General features: G+C 34.6%; 1 protein-coding gene across 3 annotated transcripts in view; it reads right to left on the reverse strand.

Moving 5' to 3' along the window:
• Nucleotides 1-6,968: 6,968 nt before the first annotated feature.
• Nucleotides 6,969-24,041, reverse strand: part of LOC145897456 (histone deacetylase 4-like) — a 38,833-nt gene continuing 21,760 nt past the window's right edge. For all 3 annotated transcript variants that reach the window (XM_082985760.1, XM_082985761.1, XM_082985759.1), the window contains exons 13-23: nt 21,430-21,539; nt 21,100-21,232; nt 19,164-19,280; nt 15,862-16,132; nt 13,748-13,849; nt 11,506-11,623; nt 11,237-11,450; nt 9,329-9,545; nt 9,054-9,275; nt 8,670-8,801; nt 6,969-8,474 (exon numbers count right to left, since the gene is read on the reverse strand). In XM_082985760.1, the coding sequence (XP_082841886.1) occupies nt 8,254-8,474; nt 8,670-8,801; nt 9,054-9,275; nt 9,329-9,545; nt 11,237-11,450; nt 11,506-11,623; nt 13,748-13,849; nt 15,862-16,132; nt 19,164-19,280; nt 21,100-21,232; nt 21,430-21,539 (1,857 nt within the window). In that variant the 3' untranslated portion in view covers nt 6,969-8,253. The remainder of the gene's footprint in view (nt 8,475-8,669; nt 8,802-9,053; nt 9,276-9,328; nt 9,546-11,236; nt 11,451-11,505; nt 11,624-13,747; nt 13,850-15,861; nt 16,133-19,163; nt 19,281-21,099; nt 21,233-21,429; nt 21,540-24,041) is intronic.

The raw sequence follows: 24,041 nt of genomic DNA on the forward strand, positions 1-24,041 counted from the left end.
GCATCTCCACAGGTAGCTTGCTAGCAATAGCAACAATAAAACCGACGGAATCTACGGTAGACATACCAGTTATTTCCTCCAATGATACGCAACATCTCTTAAGGAGGACGGCCAACTTTTCCAAACCGTCGGGGTCATTTCGTCCAATCTTCGGACTTTCTTGCAACTTCCTTTCGCAGCAACGAGCGATGATATGTGGTTGACCATAGCGTTCGTACAATTCTTTCCAAGCAAGTTCGTAGCTGATTGCAGGGTTTGAGGATGACGTATGGGGCCTCAGCTTTTCATTGACACTCGGCGTGCAATGTTGCAGCAAGTATGTAAGTCTTAAATCATCACAGTCTAATCTGCTAGCAATATGAATTTTGTACCGATTTGCAAATGACCAATAGTCCATAGGGTCGCCATCAAACTTTGTTATTTGTGGTTTTGGAAGAAAACGTTCACCAACCTCCGTATAATGAGGTCTAAACTGTGTCGTAGAGGTATGTCCATTATGTGGCGAATAAATATTATCACGTGGTACCTTTTGGCGACTAGGACGTTCGAATTCCTTGAACTTTATTTCGTTTGGTTTAGGATCTTCGATCACTAATTCTTCAGGATTCTTGGGACACACCGTGTCTCTTCGGGGTTCGTATTTTAACGAACAAACACTCCCAACTTCTTCCCATGCGTTCAGTTCGGCTTCTGCTAATTCTAACTTCCGTTGAGATTCGCGATCAGCGATTTCAGCTTCCAATTTTCGTTTAGCTAGTTCTCGTTCAGCTTCCAATTTTCGTTTTTCTAGTTCTCGTTCAGCTTCCAATTTTCTTTCTTCTTTTCTTTCTTCATCTTGCTTGCGTGCTAATCGAGCAAGGTTTAGCTTCACACGACTTTCCTTTAATTTAATACTGTATGTCGAGCTCCTAGAAGATCTTACGCTCCCAGTGTGAATAGTGGTAATCATCTTGTAACTGTTTTAATGCACAGCCAAGCCGTTTTCTCTTCTTCTTTGTCAGGACAGGCATGTTGTGACGTCACAAACGGTTGTAACAATGACAGTTCGAAACTTGTATGTAACGTGCTTTTTCTGCGGATCGGCGGCGCTACACGCTACACAGCAGTTTTTTGGCCTTTAGCCCAAACGCGTCCCATCCAATCTTCTAGGTAGCCGAGCCCGCGAAACACAACAGACACTTGTATTCGATACAGGAACGACCGGCACAACAACGCGCCAGGAATGGAACGACCGGCACAACAACACGCCAGGAATGGAACGGTTTCGAACTGTTTTGCGACCGATCTTATTCCGTAAATTATCAGTAGTGACAACACATCTTTCAGTTGCATTAGTAATCCAGTAAACTTTTCAATTGTTGCAAAGCAGTCAACAAACTATTTCGCGTTTTGCAACTAAAACCTTATTCAAATAGAATCAGTAGTACCACAATAACTGGCAACACAACTAGCAATGAAAAACATAACCATGCGGTCTGCACGCGCACGTCTACTGCGCAGCCTTTATCACATAATAACGAGAGTTGTGCCAAACATAGAAAACATAACGTGAAAGAATTAACGAAATTGGGTTCGGGAATCTACATGTGGCTTTTGTGCATATATTTCTGTTGACAAATAAAAGACTATTTGACAAACTGTAATTGGCTTTTTTGTTACAGTAAAAAGTTGTTCGAGTAATAGAGGTAAAAAGTTGTAAGGCACAAAAACATAGGAATTTAAAGCGTCGTGACCTCACTGGGAGCTTGTTTTTTTAGAACTGGCACCGAAAGTGCCCGATCCAACTGGGCTGCGATGTCTTGGTTGCGAAGCCAGTAAACCTTGTGTTCTGGATACGATAGCTGTGATCGCCAAGTAAGGACCTATGTATAGTGGGACGATCCTGCTACGGTTGCATGAAACACTTCTGCGTAGAAAGGAACAGTGTATAAATATCACGCAGAACCGAAAACCATCAGAAATATGTTTTTTGTCGGTGTTGCTCTAATTAAATGCAAAGCTGCTATGACCGTGCCACATATACTTTAATACACTGCTGGATTAAATAAAATTTCATGATAAAAACACCCAAAAATAAGGACATATTTTAGCAAGACAAATTTTAGCAAACATTTTAAAACTATTAGGTCATAAAAAATTTCCCCAACAATTGAGATTTGGTATAAAAGGACTAGAGGCAGATATTTTGATTTAAATAAAAAATTCGTACTGAATTGTTGCCTGACCAAACAAATATTGCTACGCATAAACATTTTACTGCAACAATTATGATTTGAATGAAATATAAAACTTCAATTAAGTTTTCCCATCAGCTAATATTAAACGCCTAAAGGCAAGCGCTTGTCCCAATTGAAGTGCAGACATCGTCCGATGAATATAATTATGATTTTGTGTTCTACAGCAACCCATAATCGAAGTTGTGCTGTTCTTCAGCGTGAACAGAACCTTTTAATAAGCAGTGTGCAAATCAAAGTTGATCAGTTGGTGTCTACAGCTGAGAAGGTTATAACAGTAAAACTTGAAATTTGTGCTTATTTTACGAGCATGAAAAATGATCGTATTACATCAAAAGTTCGTAAGAAAGACATATGTCTACCCTTGGACCTTTGTTGACGGCGGGGATGTTAGTTTATCATAACTTTAACTAACTTCATCGTCGACTTCACAGACACAAAGGGAAATAACAGCAAATTAAAAGTGGAAATAAAGTCAGAAAGAGAAACATTGCAAAATTATACACAATCTAGCATCGCGTTTATGTGTACTTTTTTATAAAAAGATTAAAAGCTTAAAAAATATACAAGGCCATTCAATTAGTGTAAGGTAGTACATAACCCCAACGCGCAAACGCCGCTTTTAATTTGTGAAATACGCAGGCTCTAGCTTTTTTTCTTTAAATATATTTTATTACAGTGGTTGTAGGTATAGGCTTTTTAGGACAAATATCTCAAACTTAACAAAAATCTCCAATAATTATTAATCTTATCAGCCATTTGTTTTTTGTGCTGATTGTCGCAAAAATAATGAATTCCTCTCAGCCTTCTTGTCTTATTAAAATAGGGACATAATGCGGAATCGTACGTACCCATACTCTAAACATTAGGAAAACTCCAACGTTGGATAAAGTCATAGCATGACGTCATTCAAACGCTAACAGTGAGGTAATTACCCGAAAATAGCAAAATGGCGGCAAAAGAGTCGTATAGTAACATACCCATAATCAAACAACGCTTTAGATATCCGTTTTTATACAACACTCACTTTAAGTATATAAAACGATAGATTTGAATTTCAAAATAACGATGATAATTTTTATCAAAACTAACACAACACCCATTGAAATTAATTTTGCTTTACCACCCACTTTAAGTTCAAAACACAGCTGCGTCTTTCGGTTCCACTGAATCTTCAAACTTGGCATTGGCAAGTTAACATTCATTGAATACGTTGGATAACTGTCCGTTAATTGTTCAATGAATTGATTGCTTCTTCTCACCCATTTCTGTACATTTTAAAGTATAAAAACATTTGGGAATTATATGAATTTGACTGGAAGAATTCATATTCCTGCTATATTAGGCGGCCACGATGCAGTGGTGACCAAAACATGTTCAACATATTTAGGTGTACGCAAATAGTTCGCAAAGTTATGAAAACTTTTGACGCAATTTGGTTATCGGGACTCGCCAATGAAAATCGCTTTGCAAGGAACTAGTCCCTTTACCATACCAACAAGCGTAGTAGGTAAATTTTGCGAGGCTCAATGTTTATATATAAGGCTTATATTTTACACGTTACAGTCATTTTTACTTAAACCTAAACGGAAAGTGTATTCAATTGAGAATTCATAAATACCAAACTGGCGTGGAAGCGTTGTTTTGGGTGTTATGTACCCAATTAATCCACAAAAATATGGGCAAACAGTGACATCACACATAAACTATGTCATTGTCACGAACCGAAATTATCTTGTTTGATAGTGTCGATAAAAGGGACAACAGCGACGAAGTTAATTAAAACTGTAACATTTAAACCTATTTTGTTGATAGGATTTATATTTGGACAAATAGACCCTAACTTTATCCCTTAGATTGTGTTCAGTTTGTATCATACCATGCTGTGGGAGTGTGAACGAATACATTGACACCCACAAACGCAGACGAAATGAAGGACACAGACGGAGTTGAGCTTTCCTGCATAACTCCCACAGTCTTCTGCTTCACGACAGACCACGCACGCACTTTACTCATAAATGCTGTGTTACCCTTTCGCAAGCTTGACTCAGCCAGACTCGACTCGACTCAACTATAACTAATCTTGTTCACTCGCCTAGTCATTACCGCGCTTGATTGCATTATTACCCGACTGAACCCGCAACGTGTGTTTCTATTTAAATTAAAGCTAGTCTGCTCACGGAGTCAGACTAGTTAGTTATAGCCGAGAATACTGCAGAATTAGAACTATGCAACCCGGGGAGGCAACACATCGGTTGACTTTTGTTACGTGATCACCTTACTTTTCGGATTAGTTTGTTTCTTGTACTACTCTTTTGCATTGTACTCGAAATTTTGCTTGTTCAGGTCAGAATTATTCGCGTGACGTATCGTCGGCTTCAAAATACACCATACGCTTCGTTGTCATGTCAAACGCCCCCCCCCCAGGTTGTTTTTAAAAAACGAGTGGCTATGTTACGCGCAATGTGTTTCTTACACGACGCACACAGAATATGTTGACCTAGTTTCGCTTGGGTAACTGACATCGGTTGTTGCAACATCATGCAGTCTCGTTGTATGATATGCCAACAGGTACTTATTGGTTGTGTCGTAGACCGATCTCGTGTGTTCATCGTTAACGCCGCCCTTTTGTCTAATACGTCTCATGCGTTGAAATTCAAACACAGTTTTTCGATACTTGATGACGTAATAGTAACAAATAATGACGTCATAATATAACCGCGCCCCCCCCTGGAAAAATGAAAACTAGGCTCCTATGGTTACAGCCAATACAACTAATAGGAAGAAGATGATGTTTCCAGCCTCAAACCAGTCATATAGAATGAGACCAAAACATCATAAAACAGTCCAATGCTTAATTATATGACACATGTTAATTAGTGTTAATTAATAAACATCCTAAGGCTAATTAGTGGCATAAATATGATAAAAAATTATGATCATCCTGGCACCATAAAAATGATATGGGAGTGATGTCATTAACTTTCCAACTAGACCATGCAAAATATTGTTTTACTCGAAATCAATTAATATACCAAACTAGGAACTGTTTTACTGGTAAAATAGTGCAGTATATAACTGCAATAAATTGTATCAGTTTCAGTGGTTTAAGCACTTAAATTCTTTCATATGAAGTGTCATTCCTATAGTGATGGACCAATTTTCTCTGCAGAAAATAGAAATTGCCATGGAGTTAACAAAGTAATTTTATTTAATTGGGCATGCAAATTTCAGTACCATTTGATTTAAGCAATTGCAAGCATCGAATACTAAGCGAAATTGATAATGGGAAAGAACCAACCACACACAGGCAACATTAAAACAATGTTTTTTTTGTCACTAGTTGGTGAGTGGCTGAAGATTCAAAACCTTCCCATGTTCGTTCATTGAAAACACACATTTGCACACACTTAAATTTAAATTATAAATTTGACGAACATGGCAAATTTTCTTTTAGTCCCATTTTCTGTATTTCTATGGAAGAGTTTTTGGTTGGGAAAAACTCTTGCATTGCAGAATAAAATTAGGTTACACATGGATATCACTGTTAAGGTTGAATTAGTACAGATGTACAGGCTGTGCCAGGACGATTTCGAGTCTGGCAGTCCATTGGTAATAAATTTGGGTTGTTTTGTGAAAATATTAATCACAAAAAGTACACTAGTGCAGTCACCAACCCTCCTCTATGCAATGTATGTAGAATTATATGTGTTATAACTGTTTTGGCAGGCCGCAGGACATGATTTTTTCCGGAAAGTCTTTGCAAAACTTTCTGTGTGCTGTCCTAATGCAGCTATGCTGAATCGCGTAAAGTGGTTTTATTGGCACCTACGTTTACAATGCTGTAAAGAAATTGTTGCATTTGGCCATATAGGGTCAAGTTCAAGGAATGATTTAGATGGCGGTCGGCATCTTTTATTGCATTTTGTAGAGCATTATATTTCAGTTTTTATGATCTTGGTCATTATTGGCACTAATTTTTACAAAGCTGTGCAGAGTTTTTTTAATTTGGCCAGTAATTTGCATGCATTATGCTGAATTGCAAAAAGAGGGAGTCAAGTTCAAGGGATGATTTGGATGTGGTCCACCATCTAAATTCCTTAAATCCTTTAATATGTATTTTGTAGAGCATTAAATTTCCATTCTCGTGATCTTGGTCAATATTGGCACCTTTTAGTGCTACATCATGCAACACTGACCACACATGATTAATGCTGTTTGTAAATTGGCTGGAATTAGTAAAATAATTGTTGTTTTAATGTTATGATTTTTTCTGTTCCAAGTAGTGGCGAGAAAGTTTGTCTTATGTCATTGTTGAGGTATAAATTGGTTGCACTCGTTTTGATATTTTGTACCAATGACAATATTACCATACATGAACTATCTACACATACAGCCATATCATTTGTATTGTGATGTGCTTGCTTATTAGAATTTTTTTTTTCATTTTTTTTAGTTCATTTGTGGTTTTATGTAAGGCCCATCTCTCCTTGACACAATAGCACCAAAATTAGGTGCTGAAGATTTGCCTTTTCGCCTGTAGGGCACAAGATCTTCCAGGAGGCTCTACAAATCCTACTGTCCCATCCAGGTGCAATAATTTTCTTTTTTTGTGGAACAGCGGATGCATTCTTGCAGAGGACCTTGAAAACAGGATTTCTTCGGTTTAATTACATATAGGTTCTGAACAGTGTACTGCTGGAGTTAATACAAGTTTTAGCCACTGTTAGTTACAAAAGTATGAGATTTATTGGCAGAAAAAAGTTGAGCAGAAAATTCATTTAAAATCACACCACAGATACATGCACAATCAAATTGAACATATATACACAAAATACTTTTACTATTATGCAACTATAGACTGGAGCATGTGTTTTACGGAATGGTATAGTAATTACATATAACCAAATAAAATCATTGAGCAACAAAAATGATGCAGGAATGTATGTAACCAGTCAATTTGTTGGTACAAATAGATATATTTGGATTTCTTTGGTACGGTGTGTACTAATGACATTTCTGTAAAGTTTTATATCATATCCAACAGTAAAGTCAATGAACTATATGAACAAATGTAAATGGCATCAAAACAGTGAAGTGCAAGTAGAAAATTCTACTGGGGCAAAAAAGTAAAATACAATACGGGTGAAAAATCATTCACATTTTCATGTTTGAATAAATTTCCCTGAATATGTGTACTAGGAAACCAAATTAGTTTGATACAATCAAATCCAGACACTGTTTGCAACACCTAACGTATTTTATAAAACTAAGTTTTGTGAACCCCCCACAAAACAAAAGTTTCTCATAACTTGGAATTAGTCTTGGACCCTTGTTATGATAGGTCTTTTTAAGGCAAACTAACCCAAATTTATAAGAGTTTTGGGATGAAAAATGCAATTGCAATGCTAAAACCAGTTCAAGTTATGACTTTGCTCTAAGGTTTACAACTCAAAAATTGAAAAAAAACAAACATAATAATTACCAAATCTAAACATGTCTTTCTATGTGCAAAATAGAATGCAAGTCTTGGAATAAAAAACATCAGTGAAGCATACAAACCTGAAATTATGTTTGTTTAATGTTTGGTAGTCACAAAACAAGTGTCATGACATGGTGAGTCCATGTACATGGCTTTAATGTCTATTTGCATGCAAAGTTATGGTAATCATTTGGCGACAGTGAACCAACTCCTATCGTAATATGCATACTTTCTGTCAGATTACGTGGCCAAATAAACATATGTCCTCTGCTACAAATTGAAGGAAAACATTTTTAAACTTCTTAACCAAGTCAAACTAATGTTTAATTTGGGCTTTGCTATTGTTTTGTTCAGGATACATGTGGAGACATATGTATGTCAAATGCATGATAAGTTTTTGGCAGTGATACGGTTTCTCGATTTTTTGCTTAAACTGCTATATAATGCAACACTGTGGAGACAACAAAAACCCTTGGCCTCCATCTTAACAAGTACAATTAATAATCATGGTTGCAATACATAACTATTTTGTGAATTTTATTTATCTACAAACTTTGTGGGTCTGCTTTTTTTAAAAGTGTTTTCTGTAGATGCATTCTCATTTATGTGTACAGCATTAGAGATGTCTACAGTCATGAGGTCAGAGCCTGGGAAATCTTCGGAAATGGAAAAGTTGTTTTTGTCATTTCTGGAAATTTCAAGCATTTCTAAAGATGGTGAGGACGGTGAAGTGTTAATTTCATGTGCAGATGTCTCATCTGTGCAAACAAGTCATTGGAAGTAATTTAGTATCATAGGACTTTCAAATATCCATACAAAGGTAAATAAAACTAAACATTTTGTTTTTTATTTTTCTAAAACATCTCGCTTTATAAATAACCCAATGCACAAACATTAAAATGATATCTGCTCTGTTTAAAAATGTTATGTCTATGCACTAAATAGTGTTGTACCTTTTACTTCAATATGATTCTGCACACTAAGAGATGCCATGGCATTGCAGGCTTCATCTTCTTTGGATTCCAGTTGCCACCTAAAGTAGGATTGGTGTATGTTTGTATTTTCCAAACATTTCCAGTGGGGGGCTAAAATAACATAACAACTTTATCAGGAACATAAAACTGATGCTTTGTATAAATGGGCTATGGAAAGACCTGTGGAGCTGGAGCATATTTATCAGTAATGCATTTACATTTACAAAATTTAGTATGTACATTTATGTTTACAAAAATTCGTATGTCTTACAAATTAATATATTTTCTTTTAATAATTTTATGAAACCACAACAATACAAAGAAAAATAAATTGCTTGAAAGAAACATAAATGCTGTGTGTACCCTGTATTGAGATAACTGCTTCCATGCACTTCACAGTACTAAAACAAGGTTTCTTTGACATCATTGATTGTGTTAGAGATGATGTTGACTTATTTCCAAGCAAGGAGTTTACACAAGCTTCAGTACAATCACAAAGGACATTTAGTTCAAATCCACCTTCCAAGGCCATGACAACTTTTCCATTTGCTAGTTGCATAACTTGATTTGTTAAATAACCAAAACCTAAAATGCATGGTATTAACATTTCTTTTGTTAATGTGATACCGTAATCATACATTGTGGAGTAACTTTATATCCTCCCAATGTTGTTGGATGACCAGCAGCAGGGGAAAATCCAGAGGACACAAACACAAAGTCTGGATTAAACTGATGTGCAATTGGCAGTACAATTGTTCGAAATACTGCAATATAATCTGCATCACCCATTGGGGGGTCCATGCTATTGGAAAACCCAATGTTAACATTATATCCAATACCCTCTTCAGTTCCAACCTGCAGGAAAAATTGTAATCCAAACTGTATATTTATTTAACAAATATTTATTACGCTTTCAGTTGGATTACATTTAAATAAGTGCCATGGGGTTAGGTCAAAGGTTCCCGAATGGTGCATTAGTGCAGGGGTACCCAACTATTTTAGCAGTCTATACCACTTTGTTTTGACATTCCTCCTCTCCCTTTTTATAGGCGAAATTGAGTAACTGTTGTAGACCGCGTTTCCTATTAAATTAGAATAGCAATCGAACGCAGAAAATACTAAAACTTTATTCCAAGTTACTACATAGTTTATTATTATTGTAAAAAAGACAGCCTACTGTTATGATTAACCAGGTGACCCTTGAAATCTAATACTATACCACACTGGTGTGCATACCCCCAGTTGGAAATCTACACACAGGTGGGTCATTGCAATGTTGATGGGGTGGCACAAGCCTACTTGGGGCGTTATGAAAACATATCCAGCTGTGTGACCTTTTAGCTGTTGCAGTGATAAAAAACATAGTATCAATAAATGCTAGCAAATTGGTTTCTAAAATACAAAAACCATAGTTCTACTGTTATTTCAGAATAACCAGAGTTCTATCTGGTTCATGGAAATTAGGAACAACTGGCTGTTACATACTGTTTTTCTGCTTTAAAGACGTTATTCTGAAATAACACACATTTGTCTATTTAATTAATCCATACTGTTTTTTGCTAACTCAATGTCATTGACTTCTTTAACTATATGATATCTTCCTTTTCTGTCAGAGGCCTTTATGTAGAATATTGTTTAATATTAAAATCACCAAGTATTGAGATCTGGCTATACAGTATGGGCTCAAAAGAAAACCCTGACTCACAATAAACTTGTAGGTAGAAGGCAATGTACCAGAGTAAAACATGCCATGTTGCAAGCTAACCCGGCAACATGCTGTTTTCCCCAGGGATCATGTTTTAGCCACAATTTTTCATTGAATATAAATGACAGATATTATTTCTGTTCACATCGACATTGTTTGCTGATGACACAGCTCTTTTAATAAGATTCCCATCAATGTTTGACTTACAACAAAAAAAACTAAATACTATTCATAGTAACATACTCTGTGCTATAACCCTCACTGTCATGTCACAACATCATATAAGGCAGGTCTTCTCAAACTCGTTTTTGTCAAATGCTAAAAGAGTATGAATGACTTCTTTCTATGCATGTACTTTCTGCTGTTATGCTTGTCCAAATGGTTAAGCTTTAAAACAAACGTTGCAAATCAAAGACTATAAATGTATCTTGTAATAATCTTTGACAAAATATAACATGAAAAGTAAAATGTTTTGATACATTATAAGGTAACTTGTCTGGCCGACGGCTTGCTGGGTGCAAACTCAGCAGTAGGACAACCAAAATGGGAAGCAAGAACCCAATTTACAACTAATTATTCCAGGTAAATTTTTTTACAGAATGGGAAATATAAAACCAATATACAGTGAACAAAACACCAGGTAATGCTGTGGTCATCTGAATATGCACTTTAAATCTGCCCTGTGTACCCACAGAATCGTTAGTAGTAAGCGGAGAAATTTGTTTTACATATTCATTGTTGCTAGGGTTTGCCCAAATATACACCATACTTTTGTTGGAAAGCAATTTAAACTAACACAGCAAAGTATCTTGATTCACACTATGATTAATGGTGTAATTACCTCTGCAAGTGACCCAGTTCCAGGAAAAAACTGACCATCATCATAACGGTGTACAGATATAACCAAAACTGTTGGATCGGCATAAAATATGTTTTGTGTGCCATTACAATGATGAACATCCCAATCAATAATTAAAATTTTTTTGCAGTCTTTGGAAAACTTTGATTGCAATTTCCGTGCCGCAACAGCAACAGAATTGAAGTAACAAAATGCCCTGTTGACACAATGTGTCATTGAAAGGAGCAATAAGATAACTTTATGAAACTTACATAGCCAAATTTTTTTGGGCATGGTGCCCTGGTGGGCGAACAACTGCAAATCCATTTTTTAATTTGTTTTCAGCAACAAGTAATGCAAGATCCACAGTGCATCCTACTGCCATTCGGGCTATAAGCAAAAAGTTTGACTGCATTATGAAAGGAAAAGTATTAAATGTTAAAAACATGAAACAAATATATCTTTAAAATTAAAGGTTCCCAACCTTTTTTCTCAAATTTACCCACTGGCAGCCTTTAAAAACAAAATTTACCCCCTGTTTTAACATACTCTTGTTGCAAAGTAGTTGTGAAAGCTTACAAAATTTACCCCTGGTTGGGAACAGTTGTTTTAAATGAACCACAAGGCAAATGGAGCCCTAAAGAGCATAAGCATGTATTTTTTTTAAGGGCACATGTGCAAGGACCTGATGACTACATGCGCCAAGTAGCTAAAATAGCATAATATTTTATTACACCACTTTATTACATTGCAAGAAAAACAACATCGCAATTTGTGGTGCCATAAATCAAATGAACATCAGCAATGTTTGGAGCTAAGATTAAAACATATCTCCGGCCCAATTCTACCATGTAGGGACTTGCCAAATGTAGGTGTCGTGAAGCTTGCTGTTTTTGTTTTAATCCATAAAATTCCACAACTTCTAGCAGGGCGTTGATTTTTTATTGCGCGTCGAATAGCAAAAATATCTGGTAACCAACGCATTAGAACGGCCAGGCTTATTTCGATAACAGGATTCTTGTACTTACATAAGTTTAGAATACACGTTGTAATAACAACAAAACAAATAAAAAGCTTGTAGGCTGGTATGTCTCTTTTAAGGTCCGATTGAACGAAAAATGGTACTTGTTTTGTAACAATTCAAAAAATTCATGTTTGGCATCAATGCCACATGTTCGGTAACAATGCTCATGTTTGGAAACAATGGTTAGTTTTAAACATAACGCACTGATGAACGTTAATGCAAGTGCTGGCTGGTTTTTCCATGGATTTTGTCCAAAAATTTTATGCGGTTGCGTTTATTAAACCATCTAAACAGACAAAATTATTTTGGGTGAGGATTCTGGAGTAGCAAATGATGATGACATTAACTTTTCAACAATATGTGACCATTCAGTTAAATGCTGCTGTTTAATAGTGAAATGCTGTTGTTTAATAGATTACATAGTAATTCAATGCGTGGACTTTGATTGATACAAACAGCGTTTGTCTTTTCGTGGTACTGTATACCGGTAACTTAACATTTTTTGGCGTTGCATTTCCAATGCTTAGAATGGTGAAAAAGGCACAAATCGACACCCTGACTACCAAAAATATATAATAGGCTGTATCAGTCTTGTGACACTGAACTGTTTGAAGAGACTCTTTTAGCAATAGCCTCTTCCTTCATAAAGTGTAAATAAATTCAAATAAATGAGCTAAACCAGAAATCCCTTTAAACAGTACTAAACCAGAAGCTTTTAAGCTTCCTCATGTATATGTTTTAATAACAGTTTTAGGCAAAACCCCATTAAAAGTGACACATTAAATTATGCTTTATTTTGATCAAATGCAAAATAATTATTATTATGTCATAATTTTGTGTGACATTAAAAAGTTTCTATATATGACACCCACAAGAATTGTAAAAACTGGGTGCTTATTTTAGACAAAATTGATATTGTCATTGTTCTCAAGTGCCAAAATGCTTTCCACCTTAATTTTTCAGACTACATAGATGGAACTAATTATTCATTCAAATTGTAACGAGACAATTATAATACTTTTAGCATATATATGCACCTGTGATAAAATCGATTGATTTTCACCTAGAAAACTAACATTTACATGAATGTGATAAACATCTTTCCAGTGGAGGCTTGTTCATGGGCACTGTGGAGTTGCAGCACCCACTGCTCCCACTTAATATTGTTAATACCACTCAATATAAATATGTAAGTCTTTTTAACTTTAATTCACTCCACATACTTGTAAATATATAAGTTGGTAACCATCTCCTAGATTTAAAAAAAACACAAAAACATGTGGATGAAACTGTTCACCACAGGATTGTGTAAATTCTTTTGCAGAATGCACTTGAATGTCAATATACAAATTAACCCAGTAACTTGCACAGGGCAATAGTTTTTTTTTTTGAAAAAGACAAGACATTACTAGTGCAGCACCCCACTTTTGGCTACAAGCCACTACCATTAACTTTTAAATAGTACTTGGAATACAACACAGAACACACACCTGCATTTATTGTTGCAAGTTCATTCCAAACTGTGTCAATATCAATACCGTTGTCCACACCAACTCCACCACATGGAAGTACAATGAACTTACTGGAGAGATCTGCATCACACAGACTTTTATCTTACTTTGTACCACATTATTAAAAAGAAAACATATGACATGTATTATCTAATACAGCTTGCTTGAGAAAATAACTGTATTATGGTTCAATGTAATAATAACAATAAATAATAAAAAATAATAACACTTGTCTTGTCTGCCACTTTGCCAGGCAAAACTGTAAGGTGGCTGTACACAGTATGCTTATTGTGTTAACATGCACAAATCACACCCAAAAACAGACTGATTGAATATGTATGTAAACATAATGAACCTTGTATCATTAGGATATTGACTGATTGTTATCTGTGTATTGACAAAATTGAAACTGCATGTTTGCAAAACCATTTGGTATCTTGTCCCAAAGATGGTAGCAATAACAATAACGATTATTTTTTTCAATAAAAGTATGCTTACAAATAAACAAAAACTATTCCCGAGTTACCTAGTATGTGAAATACATCGCTACAAGCTATACTCTTTTTTTTCAAAAACATCATTTAACTAACTATTGCATTGTATTTTGCATTGTTACACATTGTATTTTATGCATTTTTGAAAAAGGTTTATTTTTGTGACAACACTTTGCTAGCCAAATCAGTTTAAGCATTCCAAAACACACTTGGTTTAAGAATATCAATTTATGACAGCAAGAAAAACGCATGCGTACATACATAAAAATTGGATGTTGGATGACCTTGCATTAACACATGTTATCATGGTTCGCAAGTTTTGGACGTTACACATTCTGTGTAATGATGCTGTCAGAAGGTTTCGGACAGAATTTTTGTATGCACATACAGACCAAAATGGGCCACAACGCATCCTATGTACAGCCACTTTAATAGTGTATGTTGCAAAAATATATTTGCCATATGATGTGAAAATAATAGGGAAATTTGGAAGGCTGTAGCAAAACATAAAATTACTGAAATTTTTTAAGATCTTTTCTGGCAATATATTTATTTCAAGCCAACCCTTACAAAGTCCAAGCTCATAAACCTTTATAAAATTATTAGCAAACCAAAAGTTTCCCTTCTACGTTTGGCATTTTAAATAAAATGATTACGAAAAAGAGATAGTTGTAAGTGTCAACCAACAATAGCAAATAAGTCTTTCTTGTTGGCAAAAACAAACTAGAAAACATATTAATATTACTATACTATCTCCAGCCTTTACAATACATTGACTTATATTCAAAAGCATTAGTTTTGTTGTGCAATATAAGCACATTGGTGCATTAACCTTAAAGAAAACTTTTACAATCATTCAAGCAAAGCATATATCCGCTAAGTATGCCAATCTGTCATTCAGAAACACTTCAACCAGAGAATTTCTTTTACAAGCAATAGAGCATTATGTTTACCAGTATGTTTTTTTGGGAGCTGCAAACACTGTTTCGAGGTGTAAGTCATCAAGACTGCACTGTTCAGACCCTTTTATGTTACAGCAATTGGCCTGTCTGCAGATCCCTAGAGAATTTCTTTCTTTTAAAGCCTGATTTTCTTTTTCTGATCTCAAATGGTTGCTGTCATGAAATGTGAACGCAAAATTTCATATAGTGCCTCAGTGCCTGGCACACAAAACAAAAATACTGCAGCATCTAAGGTGAAAGGTATCAATTCTTCTTTTATTCTAAACTTTTTTTTATAGTTTTGCATAACCAGTGAGCAAATAATAATGCTTTGAGAAGGGATTAGTCAGTCATTGTCATTTTACTTATAATTTGTTTTGCCTAGCAGTGATTCAAAATATGCAAAAGGTTTGCCAATGATGTTGCTATATTGCAAGTAAGCCTAGACGCCTTCATTGTTTCTTTTTAAGGAATTATGGTGCACTAAAATATTTTGCTTTCTGCTTGGCTAAATTAAAAAAGTTAGTCAAACTTTAACTGCGTGTTCTAAGATTTTGGTCGCTTATTTAAACAGTAAAAAGCAAGGTGATGGTAACACTGAATAATTTGAATGGTTTTAACAGTTATTTAACAAATAATACCATTATAAATCTCTTACCAAGTTCTTTTCTAGCCAAAGAAGTTGTTCCATATCGTAATGTATGTTCTTGTGTATGTACAAGTTGCAATTCATCTGTAGTAGCTTTTCTTGCTTCAATAAATTCACATGTCCCATTAAAGTTGCCTGAATCTGATAGATGTCCGCATGCATGCAATCTTTTCCATATTGCTTCCACACGAGCTGAGTTTTCTATGTGGTCATCACCACACGCACACCCATGTTCCAACATAACTGGACTGTATGCTATTCCAGTCGTAAATCGATAATCCTAAAGTTATTGTTACAGTAATGTATGATTCCAAGATATTTGAAAGGATTATTTAATTTTTTTATGATGTAATGCTATTACCACAAAGCACACCTAACATTATGAACACAGCAAAACTGTTGTATTCCTACTCACATAAAACTAATCTAAGCGATGTTTGAAATATTGTAAGGGGAAACACTGGCGTATATTTTGGCATAGTTAAAAAACACAGTGATTCTGCTAGTAACGTCAGACTTGAACTGCACAGTTTCAGAAATGTATCATGATAAGGTGTACATCTTTTAAGCTATCATGGAGGCATTGCTTCAGGTGTTGTGGCTTCAAATAGCAAATTAATGTGAATAAGTTATTGTAGATTGGTTTAAAATAAAAAAAAGTGCCAGGAAATGTAAAAGGTAATAGGGTGTGTTGCGAAAATATATGTTACTATGTATAATTTTGAGAATAAAGAGACTGGCCCATACTGTTGCTAACATTGTCATGTTTGAAAAAACGTTTCGGCAAAAACTTATGCCATCATCAGTTTAAATGACGCGGTTGGTGTAGCTCCATCATTATATGGAGCTGAGCTGAGCTGAGCTGACCGACGTTACAGATAAGGCTCTCGCAGGTGGTGACGTCAAATTGTTTTTTGCCACACATCACTAGAGGCGGAAAAATGCGCAATAAGTGACGCAAAACGCAATAGTACACAACAAATGGCATAAAACGCAAAAAAAACATTAAACATTGAATAGAACAACAGTATCAGTCTCTTCATTCTCAGAATTATGAGCAAAAGTGTTCCTATATTTGTATAAGTTATGATTACATTGCTTCAGTCTCTTGGTCTTGTCAGGTGGAGTAATATTGTACTAACAAACTGTTAAGTGCATTCAACTGCTTCAGGACATATATAAGCTGGTGAAAGGCTGGAATTTTTGGTACAATACAGCAAAATTTATAGTACTTGTTATAGTGCATTTATACATTGCCTTTAAATTAGATGCAATTAGTGCACAGGCATATCCAGGATTTTTTTGAGGGGGAGGGTCCAAAGTCTGCACTGAATGTCACATAAACGTATCTTGTTACAGTAAACTCAAATCCGTGGTTTTATAGATTTTCATGGTGTTAACTAGATTTCGTTGATATTGCTCTTGAAAAAAGATTTGAATATATTTCCGAAAAAAGATTTGATTAAACATTTGTTTTAGTAGTGAAAAGGACAAACAAATAAAAAATGATCTATTTGTGGTGAATGGCTGTTACTGTGCATATTTGCATATGTTAAAAATATATATCTTAGAGTCAATATTCTTTGTTTTGTTCAAGGTAAAATTTGGCTTTTCGCTTATCAACATGACCCTTGGAAAAACATTTTCATCAACTTTTTTCAAAACAATTTCATTCCCAGATGCTTAATGTTTGGAAGCAATGGTAAATAAAGCATAATGCAATTTTTTGGTAAACATTAGGAAAATTTTTATGTGGTTTGGATGTCTGTTTTCAACTACACCAACTCTTGTATTCCAGTCTAGCAATATATATATACTATATATGCAATCAATTCCACTAATATTTGAAAACATCTATACCATGGGTCGCAAACTTCTCAGAGGGACAATTAAAACTTACAAAGTAACTTGAGAGCTGCTCTATGATAACTATGCTTTTACTGCAATGAAGAAATATCAACAAATACAATGCACAATAGGTTTATAGATCGTAAGGAATTGTATCTCTACCATTTCTACAAGAATTTCAATATTTGGCTCAAACTTTGAAGATGCCAATTGTCCATAAAGTAAGCCTTGATCCTGCCACAGACTTATTAGCTTTCATGGAGAGAAAAATGTCCTTCTACACATTGCAAAAATTCTTGCTACTTAGCAGACAGTAACTCAGGTAACCTTTCCTTTCAAGAAATTTGTAAAATTTTTAGTTCTATATATTTTTGTTTCTAGATGGTATCACATTGAAGTTCCCTCAATTTCATTACCACATTGTCCATTTCAACACTGAATGACATTGAAAAAGCTCAAACTGTGACCTAGGTATCTTAAACTCCTGAAAGCGCACATCAAACTAATTCAGTAGCATGAACATCCAATATTTGTATTCTTTCACTCACTTGGGTTTAACCTGTGGTAAGAAGTGCCAACGCACATTATACTTCTTTAAGATAGCTATTGTTTGCTGACAAATCAGACATTGAGTTACACTATTGACATCAGTCACTAAATATTCTCCTATCTTTCTTGACAATTTTTCAAAACTTACGAAAACCAAGCTGCTGCAACTTTAAAGTGTACAACTTTTTGAAAATGTCAAACGCGAGGCCTGCAGTTAAAAGTGTATAACTGCGTTTAGCTAATTTGCGCTGGTTATTAATTTTTGCTGATACCGCCATCAAACTTCAATACGTACCAATAAATGTGATAAAAAAGTATAGTGAAAAAATCACATGTGCTGTAGCTATCTATGAAGACCAACTTACAAGGAACAATGGCACACAGTGACCAAACAATAGCAATTGTTGATGCTTTCCAGGAAAGGTTACAGTTTTCTGTTTACAAAACATGTATCACATACAATGTAATTATTATTATTTCACAATCCCTGAACCATGTTTTTTTCATGTTCACCTAAATAATGCAGGGTGCCTAAATTTGCCAATATTTTTAAAACTATAGCATCTGAAGTATGTATGGCACAGACTTCCTGAGTGGTCAAACATGTCTTTGTGCTTAGGGCTGCTTAGTTTAAGAGTATTTGCGCTTTAATGTACCATTGAATTCTTAAATATTGTAGATTAGGAAAGTAGTGCTTGTACCAAAATAAACACCATTAACTGCTACAAAATATAATTTTTCATGAAAGTTGCTTCGCACAACAAACTATTTTTTAGAATTTGATGCAACCATTAACAAAGCTCCACAAATTAAAGAAATGAAATAATATTTTGAAATATACACTACAATAAAGGGCAATTAAGAGAACCAACTTTAAGGTAAAATTGTGTTAAGGAAAAGTATTTTGTTTGTACCTTTTTTACATTAAGTTTCTTCAAAAATGATGAGGCGGGTGAACTTTGTGTTCTCATAAGTGGTCGGTGAGTAATTGAACGGCTGATAGGTTTTCCACTGTGACTAAGTTTACTTTCCTGTATTTAAAAAAAAATTAAAATTACTACAAAAACATGAATTTGGCCAACCAAGCAAATATAAGCCCAGAGAAAGTTATTTGCTAAAACTTTTTAGTGTTTTCTTTAAATGATGCAGAAGCAAGATTTTACAAAGTTTAGATTTTAATAAGGTTGGGAAATATAGAAACAATAATCAGTATCTTAAACATTTCAACCCAAAATTAAGTGATATCAATATTATATATTTCTCACACAACAGCTTCACGCTTGAAGAATAGTAAAGTTAATGCTAGCAAGAAAATAAAAAATTATGCATAAACTAGATTTCTAAAAGAATTCAAACGAGAAAGGAATAACAAAGGAAAACCCATCATTGGTAGCTTAATTATATGCCTTACTTCAAAGATAATACATCTACATCCACTTAAATTCCTTCAGAATAGAGCACCAAATATTTTAACAAAGAGCTTTATCACTGACACAACAAACCCAGTACAATAGAACTCAATTGATCAAAAACTTTATTTATATTAATTTAGATGGTACAAATGATTGATCATCTTAACTTCATGATAAAAGTTGCTCTCAGTGCATGTCAAACACCTGATCTGGTAAGATTTTTCTGCTTTAACCTTGCATTTGCACACAAAACAATGATGTTCCAGTTACATTTTATTTAAATCTATAGTCAGTAATTCGCCCCATGCTTTAAGTTGGAAACATGTGTTGCAGTGCAGCTTGTATGTTAGGAGACACAGAAGTATTGGACATTGTGCTTTCAGTTTCAGTTATATTATAGTTATTTATTTACTGATTAGCTTAGATTATGAATTTAAGTATAGCTTTCTGTGTTTATTTGTTCTTTTCGGTTTGCAGAAACGGATAATGTTTATGTAAACGAAACCGATTTTTCCATTGCTTGCAATAAACTTGCCGACTACAATCTGAAATATCGTGTTTCGAACAATTAAATAAATGACTTGACCAAATTTGTGTATCTATTTATAAATAAAGACCTACCTGACACAAACAATGGGCCTTTTTGTAATTTATGTTCTGCAAAAAGTGATGTACATATGCAGTCGCCAGTCAGTGAATATATAACATCAATACATTTGGAAACAATTTTTGTGGAACACAAAATAAATCAAAAACGTTTTCAATACTAATATATTGTATTATGAAATGTGCCGTATCATTCTTATGTCTACAACTGAATTGTACTGATTTGGCACTCTTTGAGACGACTGACTTTTATATTATAACTGACACGAGCTTTCGCGAATTTTAACAAAGTGTAGTAACTACATTGATGCATGAAGCTCTCCGTGCACTGCAGTATAACAGCTGAAATTAAGGCTTAGTAAGTTCTAATGTGCAAATAGAACATTTACTATAGACTATAAATAAATTGGGTTTAGGAAGTATATTTCACTAATCATTCAACTACCCTGCAAAAAGCAAACTTCCAAAAAAGGGGGCCATCTTACATGAACAGCATGGCATAAAAAAAACTGACAAGGATTAAAAAAAAGAAATTGGTTTACCCTTTTTTAGTTCACTACAATCCCTGATATAACATTCTTAAAATATACCACCTTGGGGTTATGTTTTAATTGTAGTGTATGTGGAACAATGTATACAATATGGTGGAATTTCGTGCTTAAGGTGGCGTTATTTATTTAATTAATCAACAAAATGTTTCAAGCGACCATCTTACCGGAGGGGGCCATCTTAACTCAGTTTACCACTCTGTTGTATGTTTCTTGCCAGTAAAGCCTTATTTAAATTAAGTGTGATCATGGCCATTCCAAAGTAACTGTTTTTGTTTACTTACCAATTGATGTAATTCAAGTGATATTGTAGGCTGATTATTGGACTCAATTAAGTCTGATGAAGGCAAAGTCGAAAGTAAATTTAAGGGTGAAGCATCAGTTGTGTTCAACTTCATATGACTTCCTTGATTAATTCTATGAAAAATATCAGTCATGCTTAAAGCAACATTATTAATGACAAATAGAGTTTCATGTCAAAATGGACAGACATCTTAACTAATTTCAACAAATTAAACTGTAAAGTTAGGCTCAGATAAAAGGAGTATCCTGAGAAAACACATCAATAATGCAGTAAAGGTAAGTAGCTTGAAATAAATTCTTGTTTGCAATACCTTTGTTTGTCTTCTGTACAATGAGAAAATTTTGAATTATCTGTTTTTGCTAAAGACTGAATTTTCCTCAGATTCTCTTGCTGTTGTTGCAACATTCGTTGTTGCTTCCGCTGTTGAAACAAACAACTCTCATTCAAATGGAAATATGTGTTATTTTATTGTGGTAAGACTTAGACATATGTCTGCTGTATATTTCAATGAACATATATGATCCCAAAGGGTGGCATTATTATATAACACAGTTAACATGTTTATTAAAAATTTAGAGTCCATGTGAATTGGTGCGTTAATCCACTAATTTGTGCTAAAATTTGATCCGCCTCCCTCGAATTTGCATCAAATGCCGGATTAAGTTAATCTGCCAAAATGAGGTAGATCAGGTTTGTGCAAATTGTGTTTCTGCACATTGTGGAACACTTTGGGTGAAATAAGAGATCACACAAAAAAGTTGAACTTGTTGAAAAATGTTCATTTATGCTGACGAACCTTCGAGGTCAGCTGACAAGCCAAGTAGAAGCAAGGGGTGATAAAGAAATGCAGGTAAATGCCCAAAGTGTTTTTCATTTACCAACAGCTATATTGTAAGTCTCAGAAAGTAGCTTTTTTTGCAGTAGGAACCTGGCTTTTAAACATATGGTAAACATAACATATGTTCATTGCAACTTGACTTAGATGCATGCGATGCAACAACACTTAAAAACTGTTGGCATTTCCACTATATTTTTACAATGCAAATTATAGCAAAAAATGAGATAACTGTATTGAAAGGTCAGGCATTCTGTACAACAATCTTACTCTGACTTGTCAGGAAAAATAGCCAATCCAGCTTGGCTGCAATGCCTTGGCTGCGAAGCCTGTGAACCTTATGTATAAAAATGTATGCAGGTATAGTGGAAGCATTTCAATGAAAACCTGAATATATAAATTGAAAAGCATCTGGCCCTTTTGTGAACTCATGGAAAAAAACTGTCCTATCAAAATGCTTGGTATCATCCTAACATAAGCAGTGGCACCATTGAAAATCTTGAAAGAAATTAATATCCCAAAATTTAAAAACTGCAGCATTATAACATTTTAAATTACAAAAAAAGTTTTGCATTAAATATTATAACATTTTATCAGTGATCCAGAATAATATGAAGTAAGTCATTCATTTCTGCCTCTTTTTTGTCCATTTTGTAAGCCAAGTGTTTGAAAACAGCACAAAAAAATTATTTTTCGTAAAGACTAGTTTGTAAAAAATTACAAAAACTAAGCTTGGAAGTCCATAGTTCTGTATTTAACCTTCACAAACAAACTGTTTAATGTACACATGTAAAGTTAGAGCTGTGTTGCCTTTTATCAACAACAGCCAGCGCCAATCTCAAGCTAGTAGCCACTATTCAATATGTAAATTTCACGTAAATACATTCGAATATGATCATGTTTTAGTCCGTAGTTTGGTACAGACGGCTTATATACAGTCTTAATCTTAATGCAAAAACATAAATACCACCAGTAGTTGCCTTGCAACATACCAGATCAAAGCACTATGTAAATGAGTGCAGATTAAGGCACAAAATTTTGATCCGGATCAGACTAAATTTGATCTGTCCATGTAAAACAGACTCACTGTGTGTAGCTGACTGATCAGTGTGGCTTTAATACAAGCCAGACCATGCGGTTTGTGGGTTTGTTTCAACACTTTCGATGCTGAGCCACACATATACGTTTTAGTGTTTTTTGCATGCTTGTGTGACAGATTGCTGCCTGGCAGTTATATAAAAATCTTAATGTGGCCAATCATCTGAGTGGTTGTGGCAAATCCTTTAATAAAAATGTCCAGCACCAAAGAGTAAATTCCCCTGATTCTGGGTGGGTGGCAAAAGAGTTAAGTAGCCCGCAGCATAAAGAGTTTGGGTCAAGTATATTTGCCACCAAAAAGTTGTTTCTATTACACTATTATTTAAAAACTTTTAAAAAACAAATGTTTTTAAAAAAAAACACTTTTTCAAATTTGGCATAAATGCATACCAGTTTGGCAACAGTTCATGCAAAAAGCGACTGATTATAACCTCTTATTTTTAATTGTTTTAATTTATGTCAGAAATCTCAGACCTTAATTTCCATTATTGTTAGCGTTTCTAGTACAGTGCAAATTTAAAAGTTAATATGGCTAGAATGAGCAGATTTAAAATGAAATATTTTTGAATAAGCAATTGACTTTTTTTTTGATGAGCAATGGTAAAAAAGTGATGTGGCAGGCCTGCTATAATGCTTCTATGTCAGGGCATTTAAGCTCACAACCACTTTCATTTTATTATTTTAGGTGTATAATAACAAAGTAAAAGTTTTATGTAAAGTTTAATTTTTTTGTTTTTTTGACTTGAAATACCCCTAAATTACTTTACCACAAAGACCACGCAAGCTGTAAAACCTGTACAAAAATATGTCACTGTGACGTCACAAACCAAAAGGTACAGCAGCAACAACAAGAGGATGGTGTGTTTCTTCGCTCAGAAACATGACATGGCATCACTTTTGGGGTGATGTCATAACTTTAACCTCACCTGATGATTCTATGTAACATTTGTAGTTATAGTGAACTCCTAGTAACTGTTTTGTTATGACAA

The sequence above is a fragment of the Ascidia mentula genome, chromosome 4, assembly GCF_947561715.1.
Source record: "Ascidia mentula chromosome 4, kaAscMent1.1, whole genome shotgun sequence".
In the NCBI taxonomy this organism is placed as follows: Eukaryota; Metazoa; Chordata; class Ascidiacea; order Phlebobranchia; family Ascidiidae; genus Ascidia; species Ascidia mentula.